Source organism: Rousettus aegyptiacus, unplaced genomic scaffold (assembly GCF_014176215.1).
Source record: "Rousettus aegyptiacus isolate mRouAeg1 unplaced genomic scaffold, mRouAeg1.p scaffold_m13_p_15, whole genome shotgun sequence".
Classification (NCBI taxonomy): Eukaryota; Metazoa; Chordata; class Mammalia; order Chiroptera; family Pteropodidae; genus Rousettus; species Rousettus aegyptiacus.
Window position 1 is genome coordinate 11,426,150 of NW_023416290.1, and position 12,750 is coordinate 11,438,899.

At 33.4% G+C, this 12,750-nt stretch overlaps 1 protein-coding gene across 1 annotated transcript in view; it reads left to right on the plus strand.

The window, feature by feature from the left end:
- The window catches only part of ARMC1 (armadillo repeat containing 1), a 31,210-nt gene that overhangs the window by 14,042 nt on the left and 4,418 nt on the right, over positions 1-12,750 (plus strand). The window contains exon 4 of the mRNA XM_016152879.2: positions 5,882-6,071. Coding sequence (XP_016008365.1) covers positions 5,882-6,071 — 190 coding nt within the window. The remainder of the gene's footprint in view (positions 1-5,881; positions 6,072-12,750) is intronic.

Here is a 12,750-nt window from a genome sequence, read left to right on the forward strand (position 1 = left end):
AGTGTATGAACTGATTGGTATCCCATTTTTATATGTCACCTTGATAAGCTGTAGCACAAAAGATCAGTGTTCTATCTCAAGATAATTGTTTTCATTCAGGATGGGATTCCTATCAGTATTTCTCTTTAGGAGTACTGAATTAGGAGGAGATTTAACTATGATTCTGTAGAATTAAACAACTAAGGAAGTATAAGAAAGATCTTCCCATATCCCAGAAAGAGCCACAGAACAAAGAAAATGTATTGTGAAGGGATACTTTATTGACTGAAGGGAAACCTATCCGGCAGTGGTCAAAGAAGAAACCAAAAAAGCAGAAGTACGTAGGGAGAGTGGAGGTTATTTTTCATGTGGGAAGTGGAGAAGAATATTTTATAAAATAGGGAAAATTCCGCATACTAAAGTTTTTGCCCCTTAATCACTGTATTATGTTTTGCTACAGAATATTGATTGCTGAGATTTTAACATGTTATTTAACAGCAGGTTTTACTTGTGTGGAGTGGAGGTCAAATTGGTGCTTACAGATCAACAATTGGATTGACTTCAAAGTCACTGTTATTCAGTTCTTTATTTTTGAAGAGAATTTGAAGTTCTCTGTCATTCAGAATGAATCTGGCATTATGTTCTAATTTAAACTCTTCCATAAATAAAAATTTATCATTAGAGGTTAGAACCTTTTTACATTTTATTTTTAGTTCTGGATCTCTATGTGAAGAGAATTTTCAAAATGTCAACTTAGGAAAACATCTGAACTCAGTTGAAGACATTTGTTAATTGGTATTTCAGGAGTAATGCTTCTGATATAAGATGCATTTTATGAAAGCACTTGTGAATATCTAACATGAAGTATACTAGAAATAAAAACCACTTTAATAAAATGTGGCATCGCAACTTTAAAATATCTCATTCATCTGGAGAACTTGCTAAAATTCTAGATTTTGAAACAGTGCCATAATAAATGGTGGTCTATTCTTCTTGCTAAAATCTTGGATGAGAAGTGTGTGCTTCATTTCTTTATGCATTTTTTCTGTGTTCTTTTACTTTTTAAAATGTCATCTTAAATCTTATTACAAGTGTGTGGTGTGTGGCTTATTTGTAAAAACTAGAAAATACGAAAAGGAAGAAAACCTATAATGCCATTTAAATATGTATATATACATATATATATTTTTTAAACTTTAGATTGAAATGATATCAAACTTATAGGAAAGTTTGTAAAAACGGTACAATGCCTTGATACCCTACGTCTAGATTACCCAAATTTTAACATCTTACTTACCATTTGCTTTACCATTTAATATTTACTTTATCATTCTCTCTCCGTACATGATGTACATGAATGTTATTTAGTACATAATACATTCATAATTTTTATGTGTGTATTCATTGTGAAGTATGCCTTTTAAGATTAAGTGTCCTTTAGCATGTTTACTGCTTGGATTTGGGTTGGGAATTCTACTTTGTTTGATATCAGTACACAACCCCTGTCCTCATTTCTATCTTTGCCCATTGCTTTATTTCTGAATCACTTTTTAAAATTGTCTTGTTTTGTGAGTCAAATTGAAAATTTTTTTCTTTCGATTGGTGAGCTAAGTCTGTTTATACTTATTGACCGATACCTTTCATCTTAATTCATTTTCGTTGTAGTTACCATGTATGTTATGTTATAGTAATTGTCTTTCTCTGTATGATGTTTTTTTTTAAAATGTCTTCTGATACTTAGCAAAATTTGTTTTATTGTTATAGTGGTTGCCTTTGCACTTATACTTTTAAAAACTGTTTTAAGTTGTCTGTTTTCTTGGTCAAACTTTTACTCTTTTGCTTGTTAGTATTTAATGACAATCATTTGACTTCCACCTATTATGCATTCTGTAGTCACTGAGCTGTTTCTGCTTTCCTTTTTTCTTATCTCTTTTTTTTAAGTTGCATTATTTCTGCTTTGTCAGAACATTTATATATTATTACATTCTGTTTCCCACATTTGTCTTAAACTTAGATTTACAGTTAAATATATAAAATGTTCATCATCGGTCCTTCTGTTAAAGTTCTCCCAGCCATCTCTTGGTTGAAGCTCATTCTCTAGGAGATTGATCATGAAAGGCTCAAGTCTTCTATGAGTTCTTTCATATTTAATTTTTTAATATAACCTTGATACTTCAAGGACAACTGGACTGGATCTGTGGCTCACCTTTTGTTTTCCTGAGATTCTCAAAAATGTTGTTCCATTTTGCTTTGATATTTTATGTTTTGAGAAACCTGATGTCAACCTATCTTGTAAAAGAGACAATAGTAATACAGTAAGTTCTCTCTTGATGTCCATATGTAACAACCAATTTTACCTTAGGCTAATTGATATAAACAAGAGTTAAGTTCCTATGGCATCTCATAAACATTATAACAAAATGACATTGAATAAAATGATATAATTTGAGAGCCTGCTGTAATTTACTTAATATCAGGAGCACTCTTCCATATAATCGTTTTCCTGGAATATATTCTAAATGGCTGCAGTTCTATTCCACATCCTTTCTAGTTTTTTTTTTTCAATGTCTCTTTTGTAATTACTTAGAACAGAGGTTGCAAGTTTTTTCTGTAAAAAGGCAGATAGTAAATATTTTTGCTTTTGATGGACAGACAGTCTTAGTTGCAACTACTCAGCTCCACCCATGTGGGTCAGGCAGCCACAGATGGGATGTAAATAAATGGGCTTTGGCTCAAGGATCATAGTTTCCCTGCCTTGGACGTCATTGTTACCTAAACGGAGCTGTTGACTTCCTTCTTAGAACCCTTTTCAAGTTAGGATTTTTGTGTTAAAAGATGATGGATAATTTTCTGGGTTGCATAAATGTTACAGGAACATTTTTTCTTGGCAAATAGCACAGGGGGAAAAAATGCAAAACCAACTCCAAAAGGTAACACGAAGTTTTTAAAATAGCAAGTCTCTAACAGTAAAATAGTATATTAATTGCTTTCATGAAGTATGTAGAAGTCTTAACTGACTGTTATGGGCAATTCAAAATGTTATTAGCAGGATTTAGAATCAGAGTGAATTGCTGACCAAAAAGGAAATATATTTATATTCTGAATGAAAATTATTTTTAATATAAACATCACAGTTCACCTTTTAGTTGTTCTTTATGAACAGTGTTTTGAATTTTTTTCAATATAGATAACTAATTAGAAAAAATGGTGAGGAATCAGTATACTTCATTATGGAACAGTAAATTACTGAGAGCAAAATTCCAATTACTAAATGAAAGAGCCTTTTAATATAGTCTTTTTTTCTGATGTCAGATTTTAAAGACCGAACTAAATCCAGGGCATTAATCAGCTCTTTTAATTTTCCTAAGAAGATTAGGGCAATTAATACTTGCTTAATTATATAATATCTCTTACATTTATGGCCAGAAATACTGTATAACTCTAGAATTTTTTAAAGAGGAAAGTAGCTTTCACATTTGTAGATGCTCTTGGATTTTTCTTTCTGGTTTGAAAAGCATATTTTTAAAATGAGGAAATAATTATAATTGATTTGTTGATCAGCAATATGCATAGATATTTGTGATTCTTCAAATAGTATCCAGATCAAGAAGTAACTTGGTTTGTAAATCATTTTTGCTTAAATGCTTTTGTAAATTTCGTAAATTTTTTTGTCTAAGATAGAATTTTATTTATTTGTAAAAGAGATCTGGGTCTGTACATAGAGGTATTATTCCCTTAACTATTTAATAGGAAGACTAGCAATAAAGTTTAGTTATATGAGGTACACCAGAAGAACATACTTAAAATAACAGTGAGATTGTCATGTTGCTTTGATTATGTTACCCTTTTAAAATATATTGGTTTTAAGTAGATAGAAACTGAAAATCTTCCAGAAAGAAATTTATTACTGTGCAAAAATGATGAAACTTTGAAACTGAAATAAGGAAGTTAAAAATGGCAGTGGTGGGAGTAGTTATTTCATTTAACCATTTTTGCTAATCTGTCAATTGTAATTGTTTTATCTAAATAGGCATAGTTTGTATGATTCTACAGATGAAGTTAATTTTATTGTAAAATTATAATATCTATATAGAGGATAATTTTATTGTAAATCCTCACCTTTCTAAGAAAGTATGAGTAGCCTCCGTAGCTGTACAGGCAATCATAAATGCGCATGTGTCAATGGTGCAAATCGTTATTGTGAATAAGTGGCAGTTTCTCCCCTCAGTTGCTACTGGTATGGGAACCAATAGAACAGATTTATGAGAGAATTAAGCCCTAAAACCCTAAAGAATCCATTAGATGTACAGATTCTCTTTTCTGTGAATCTGGAATGGTTCTAGCTCTATACCATCCTTGGGAGAATTGAGAAAATAGTCACCCAATTTTTTCCTCTTAAATTCATGAGTGCCTCTAACTAATGTCCTCATATTCTTTACCACTTGTGGTCGCCTAGTATTTAAAATATCTCAGAACTGCGGTGACCTCTTCAATAAACTGTAAAATAGTTATCGGAAAAGTGCTGAGACATCTAAAAACAAATGTCTTTTCATAGCTTCCTGCAATACAGAGCCAAAATCATTCAAAGTAATTGATCTTTGTGGTCAGCAGTGGCCCCCCAAAAGCACCTGGCGTAGTGAATTGAAAGCCTGAAAAATTGCCAGATTATCACCCCTGGAATAGAAGGTCTTTTTAGCTAGGATATGTACAGTTTGAATATCAGAGATTGCAGTATTCTTGCTCATTCAGTAAACAAATGAATTGCAAGAAGGTTTTGTCAGGCTTTGTGGAAGGTACAGAGAGACTACACCCCTATTCTTGAAGAGAAAGAAATAGAAAATTAAGATCAGTAGTATATGGACAAGCATGGTACTTTGAATTCAGAAGCACGGATGAGGTCAAGTTGAGGTGGGGAGGCTTCATAGAAAAGATGGTGGGTGAACTGCACCTTCAGGGGAGAAATAAGAGTTTGAAAGAGAGGCAGTTATAAAAAAGGACACAGTGATCTGATGTTGGTAAAGCTTAGTTGGTGGAGGACAGATTTTAGAGGCCTTGAATGTATATGAAATGGTTTGGACTTAATTGAGGCCATTTATAGGTGAAATGAGTATTATTTTCTTATGTGTGTACATATGGTTAATTCATTTAATAAGAATCATTAGATCTCTGCTGTCCAGTACGGTAGTCACTTGCCACATGTGGCTATTTAAATTGAAAGTAAATAAAATTTATTTCTTTAGTTGAGCTTGACACATTTCAGGTGCTCAGTAGCCACACGTGAGTGGACAGTACAGATAAAAAAAACATTTCTTCAATGCAGAAAGTTCTATTGGATGGCATCTCACTAGTTGTTTATGTGAGGATCTATAGCAGGATTTATAAGTTTAAGAATGAAAATATTTGAGTTTTATGATACATGCTTTGTAAAAGATGTAAAAAATGTGAATTAAGAAACAATCAGTTTGAATTTACTAAGAAATCTTTTTATTGAAATAACTGAGTGATCTTCGAATTTGTTTTCTCATTTTGGATTTTTATATTTAATCGAAGGTCAGAGTACTTTTAAATTGAGAGTTGAATGTTAGTGTTAATCCAGGGACTTGTTATATTCTGATCTTTTTAGTTGATTTCCTATTTAATTAGCGATCTCAATTAAAAGTGCTTTAATACCACTGTAGTGATGACTTTTGCATCTCAATGAACAATGGGTTTAAAAGAAAATGTGAAGACTTTATTATAGAGTAGATACTTCTTCTGCATTACTGATTATTCTAGGATTCACTGGTATTTTAAATTGAACATCAGAATGAAGTAAACAAGTCTTTGCAAACTTGAGAACTAAAATTACAGAATCATTAGAAGAGACAAGACTAATTTATTAATTCATATATTTCTTTTCAAGGACTACAACGCCTGGAGAAACAAAACTGCTGGCCTCTGAAATCTATGACATTCTTCAGTCTTCCAATATGGCAGATAGTGATAGTTTCAATGAAATGAATTCACGTCGAAGGAAAGCTCAGTTTTTTCTGGGAACTACCAACAAACGTGCCAAAACGGTGGTTTTGCATATAGATGGTCTTGATGATACGGTAAGACTTTATGAAAGGTTCGTAAGATGGGAAAGAGAAATATGTTAATTAAATAGTTTCCTCAGTGTCATCTGCTAACAGTCTTTAAGAATAAGTCCTTATATCAGTATTTTATATTGATAAAGTAGGGCATTTTGTGCTAAAGGGGTCAGTTAATCAGAAGACATAATAATTTTAAAAATTTATGCCCTAAAAATAGAACTTCAAAATACATGAAGTGGAACTGACAGAAATGCAGAGAGAAATAGATCTACAGTTAGAGCTAGAGATTTGAATACCACCCTGTCCATAGAACAAGTTTACAGAAAATCAGGGTATAGAAGACCCAAATACACTAATAACTAACCTAATTGATCTTTATAGAGTACCCCACCCAACAGCAAGATAATAGTCATTCTTTCAAAGTACACATGGAACATTTACCAAGATTGCCTGTCTGCCTATCTTCCTCCCTCTCTGCTTATCTTCCTCCCTCTCTGCTTCTGTTCTTCCCTCTTTCCCTCTCTTCTTTTTTGTTGCTTGATTTAGGGTTTATTTTATATATTTTTAATTTATCACAGTCTAAGTTCAATTAATAGTACAGTATTCCCCCCCTTGTTTGTTGGAGATACGTTCTAAGACCCCCAGTGCATGCCTGATACAGCAAATAGTACTGAACTCCATATATATTATGTGTTTTTCTTGTATATAATGTATCTTTTCACTTAAGGGACGCACTTTACGGCTTTTCTTTGGCATATTTGAAGTGCTTTGTGGCCATTATTAAGTAAAATGAGTGTTACTTGAGCATGAGCACTGCGATGTCATGACAGCTGATCTGAGAACCGAGAGGATTACTAAGTGACTCATGGGCAGGTAGCATATAAAGTATGGATATGCCGGACAAAGGGATGCTTCATGTCCTGGGCAGGACAGAGTAGGATGGTGCGAGATTTTGTTACACTACACTACTCAGAACGGTGCGCAATTTAAAACGTATGGATTGTTTATTTCTGGAGTTTTTTACTTAGCATTTTCGGACCACCGTTGACTATGGGTAACTGAAACTGCAGAAAGGGAAACCTCAGATCGGGGGCTACTGTATATGACTTCATGTATAATAGAACACTTAACACCCTCTACACTTCCTTTCCCTTATCTCTGCCTTTGTTACCATATGTTTTACTTCTGCATATGTTATAAACCCCAAAGTACATTATTATTACATTTTCTCTTTTTAAAAAATTGTTTTTCAGTTTTATCATGGTATATCATTCCTCTTTATAATGTTCCATTGTATGGATATACCATATTTTATTTATCCATTCATCAGTTGATAAACATTTGGGTATTCACTTTTCGACTATTCTGAGTAATTCTGCTATGAACATTCATGTACAAGTTTTTGTGTTGATTTCCGTTCTCAGTTCTCTTGGGTCTATTGCTAGTGGTAGAATTACTGGGTGTTATGGTAATTTTATGTTTAGCTTTTTGAGCAGCTGTGACTGTACCATTTTATTCCCGTCAGCAATACATGAGGCGTCTGGTTTCCCCACATTCTTGTCAACATTTCTTTTTGTTTGTTTGTTTGTTTTTTAAATAGCTATTCTATTAGATGTGAGTGAAGTGGTATCTAACTGTGGCATTTCTGTAATGACTAATGATGTTGAATATCTTTTCATGTGGTTATTGGTCATTTATAGTGGTTGATTTAGGGTTTATTGCAAACATCTTTATCACAGATTTTTTCTTTAGCAGAAATGTCTGTTCTTTGTACATTTTTAAATTGCTTATGTCTTTATCGTTGAGTTCTATTAATATCATATAATTCATATGTTAAACCAACCTTTCATTTCTAGGATAAATTTTAGTTAGTTGTAGTGTATAATCTTTTTAATATGATTCTTGATTTGATTTGCTGGTATTTTGTTGATGTATTTTGCATCAGTATTCATACAGGATATTAGTTTGAGTTTTCTTGTGCTGCCTTTTTTCTGGTGTTGGTATCAGGGTAATTCTAACCTCATAAAATGAGTAAGAAAGTGTCTGGATGAGTTTGTGAAAGCTAGACATCATAAACATTGTTAATTTTGTGAAGAACAGACATTTTTATTCTTCTCCTAAACATTAGCTGGAATTCACCAGAGAAGCCATTTGGTCCTGGACTTTTCTTTGTGGGAAGTTTTCTGATTATTTATTTATTCTCTTTTTATAGGTCCATTCATATTTTTTTTTTCTTGAGTCAGTTTTGGTAGTGTTGTCTTTCTAGGAATTTTTCTCTTTCATTAAGGTTATCTAATATGTCGGCATACAATTGTTCATAGTATTTGCTTATAATCTTTTTGTTTTATTGAGGTTGGTCATACTATCCCTTCTTTTATTCCTGATTTAAGTAATTGAGTCATTTTGCTCTCATTTTCTTGGTGAATCTAAATAAAAGTTTATAAATTTTGTTAGTCTTTTCAAAGAACCAACTTTTGGTTTCACTCATTTTTCTGCCTGCCCCCCCCCCCCTGCTCATATTCTATTTCTGTTTTTTTTCCCCCCCTTGTTTTAGTCTTTATTATTTCCTTCTTTCTGCTTGCTTCAGTTTTAGCTTGGTCTTCTTATTTCTTAGAATGGAAAGTTAGGTTATTGATTTGAGATTTTCTATTTTAATGTATGTATTATAGCTATAAAGTTTCCTCTAAGCACTGTTTTCTCTGCATCCCATAAGATTTAATATGTAATGTTTTCATTTCATTCATCTCAAAGTATTCTCTAATTTCTCTTTAATCTTTTCTTTGATCCATTGGTTTTTTAGGAGTTTGTTGTTTAATTTTTATATATTGAATTTTCCAAACTTCCTTCTGTTACTGATTTCTAATTTCACTTCATGTGATTAGATAGCATTATATGATTCCAACCCTTTTAAGTTTTTTGAGGCTTGGTTCAATGGCCTAACATGGTTTGTTCTGGAGAATGTTCCATGTGCACTTGAGACTGTATGTACTGTTGACTGGAGTGTTCTGTAAGTGTCTGTTAGGTTTAGTTGGCTGTTGGTGGTGTTTAAGTCTTTTTCCTTGCTAATCTGTAGTCTAGATGTTCTATCCATTTTCGAAATTTAGGTTGAAGTCTCTAATTCTTTCAGTTTTATGTATCTGAAAGTGTCTATTTTATTTTTCTTTTTGAAAGATATTTTCGATGGAGATAGAATTCTAGGTGACAGTTTTTTCTTGCAATACTTTGTCACTGTTCTACTATCTTCTCCCTTGCATTGTTTCTGTTAAGAGTTTCTTTTACCACTGCTTTCGATCAGTTTGTTTATGATGTGCCTTGGTAGAATTTTCTTCATGTTAATTTAGCTTCTTGGATTTCTGGGTTTATAGTTTGCAGCAAATGCGTACAATTTTTTTTCTATGATTTCTTCAAGTACTTTTTCTGTCTTGCTTCCCCCTCAGTCATTCAGGAATTCTTATTTTATATGGTCAACTATGTGACATTGTCCCACAGCTCACTGATGTTCTGTTAATTTCTTTTAAAATGTTTAAGTTTCATTTTGGATAGTTTGTGTTGCTGTATTCACTAAATTTTTTTTCTGCAGGTATTTAATTTGCTGCTAATCTCATTTGGTGTATTTTTCACCATAGACATTGTTTTATTGTATCTCTAGAAGTTTGAGTTGGGTCTTTTTTGTATCTCTTTAACGTGTTTATACTTTATCTACTAGACCATACAGAATATGGTAAGAATAACTGTTTAATGTCCTTGTCTACTAATTCTACCAATCTGTTATTTCTGAGTGTGTTTTTGTGGATTGACTTTTCTTTTCTAATTATAGATATACTTTCTTCTTTGCATGCCTGGTATTTTTTGATTGGACGGCATATGCTGCAGATTTTACATTGTTGGATACAGCATGTATTTTGTATGCAAAGCCTTTAAATATTCTTGAGTTTGTTTTAGATCACTTACTTGCAAACAGTTGGATCTTTATGAGGCTTATGTCTAAGCTTTGTTAGGCAGGACCACAGCACCCTTTAACCTAGGGATAATTTTGCTGCTGCATTACTGAGGCAATACTCTTCTGAGTTCTCTGTCCATGCTCCATGTATGTCCAAGTTTTTATACCTTTATATACCCAAAGTTACATACTTTACATATTTAGGGGTTGCAGTTGGTGAATTACCACCCATCTTTTTAGCTGTGCCAGGTAGGTTCCGTTGGATTATACATAGCTTTTGCTAGTTGTGTTGGGGTGATTAGGCTTCAGGATTCAGTAAGTAAGGGTGGGGGGAAGCTCTTCATATGCATATTATCCCTAACATTGCCAAGTAAGTTAACAACTGTTTCACTGAAACTGGGGCCACAAAATCCTGAAAAGATTCCACTAAGCAGGTTCTGCTAACTGTAAATCGATTGAATGGAAGATATTAAGATATATAAAATATCACCAATACCATCTGTTTAATTTTAATGGATAGGAATTATACTGTTTATTTTTAAAGCTAGCCCAAATGAAATAATAAACCCCACATGAAAATATAGGCCAATATATTTTAAGAATATGATTGCTAAAATCCATAAAGTAAAATATTAGCAAGTTAACTCTAGTATTGTACTATAATGTTAGATAACATTTTTTAGTGGCATATCCAGGTGCCCAGTATATACCAGCCAGTATTTTAGGCACCAGGGATACAACAGAGACCAAAATAAGCAAAAGTTCTCATAAATTTTATGTTTGACCTCATTAAGCTAGTATCATAGTTGGAGGAGGCAGAAAATAAGCCAAGGTATATACTATATTAGAAGTGGTAAGTTCTGTGGAGAAAAGTAGAGGGAAGGTAGACAGGGACTACTAATGGGTGAGATGGTAGGGTTGCAGTTTTAAATAGGTTGGTTCAGATAAACCTAGAGAAACTGACATTTCAACAAAGACTGGGAGTAAGTGAGCCAGTGGATGTCTGTGAAAGAGTGCATGTTCCCAAGAGAGGGAGCCATAAGTGCTAAGGCTTGAAATAGCAACAACTAAGAGTATATAAGAGTAATAAAAAGATGTTCCCTGCTAGATCTTAAAATGTACCGTTAATTTGCCAATATTAAACAATATGTTCAGGACGAAAAATATCGAAAAAAAATTGGAAAAAACAAAGCCCCGAAGCAGATCCTAGTATACATTAGAACTTAACCTGTGGTAAAGGAAGCATCAGACACTAGCAGGAAACGGGTAGGTGGTTCAGTAAATGGTGGCAGAAAACTGACAGGGATTGTAAGGGAAGGGGAGAGGGCATCTATTTTATCAGACACTAAAAATTCAAAGTGCATTAAAAAGTTAAAACTACAAAATTAAAGAGATCCGAACATGTAACTTATCTCATTAAGGACTTTAAGCAAAAAGACAGAAGAAGAAATTGCCTTAGGAAAGATCTGTAGTTTGATAATAAAGTTTTTGTTTTGTCAAATATAATCTTAAAAGGTAAAAAAAAAAGTTGGAAAATATTTGTAATGAATAACTGACTGCAGGTTAAAAATCAAAAGAAAATCTAATAGGAAAAAATCCCTAAAGAGGTAAATTTCCAATAAATAATATCAGCAAACATTTATTGAAATACAGTGATCCTTGTGATGTGTTAACTCATTTCTCATTATAAGGTTGGTCTAATTATAGCCCCAATTTACAGATGAGACTGAAGCACACCAAATATAAAGAGTTTCCCAGGGTCATACAGTTACTGAGTGAAGGATATAATTTGAACCTAGGCAGTGGGTTTAGAATCCCATTCTTAACCACTGCTTTGGACAGCTACACATAGAAACATGTTTACTCTTACTAGTGAAGCAGTGTACATTATTTTTGTGTATGTATCAAGGCTTTCAGAAGGTTCTTCCTGATAATGGATCTGCCAGGCATTTTCCCCTTTGCTTTAATTTGCTCAACTGCAAAGCATGCTACTATGTAGTCTTTAGAAATTGGAGACAGACTACTGTCTATGTTCTTTGAATTGATACTCTCTTAACACACGCACACTTTTTCTTCTATTCATTGTCAGACATGTAACCTTGACTCATCTATGTCCTTACCCCACTTACAATTTTATCTACTTATGATTCTCTCAACCTAACCTTGACTCTATCCCAGTCAAGAGGGTTTTCATCCTTTGTGGCTAATAATTCTTGATCCTGTTTGCGCTGTTGAAGATCTCATGTTTACCTGGAAATAGACTATTTCTGAGATCAAATCTTGGACTTGAATTTACCCTCTCCACGGCCATGAGGCTTTGCCTGTTGCAAATGTGGTTTAACTTCTGTCAAAATAAAGATGAATTGCCACCAGTTCCCTAATGGAGCCTTGCAAAGCCCAGGGTTCAGCAGTGCAGAGTCCAGGAACAGTGCACTAGATGTGGGTCTGTGTGCTGCCATGCATAACTGTACTCCAGACCCTTGTGAGTAGTGTTGAAATGCAGAAGTGAAAAAGTAGTTTAAATAGGGAGATAAGCAAGTATATGAGTTCTTTCTAAGGATGTGAGACTAAGTTTGAAGACTGATTTTATTCAATGGGAGAGAAGAGTGAATTGGGTAATTTGAAGGCACTGTGTTTTAGGATGTGCTCCAGAGACTTGAGGTCAATTGCAGATTCTTGTCCTCTCAGAAGTACCAAATTAGAACCTGGTCTCAATACAGAAGAGGAAAATTTAGGTGGTGATTTGATGTGTGGCTG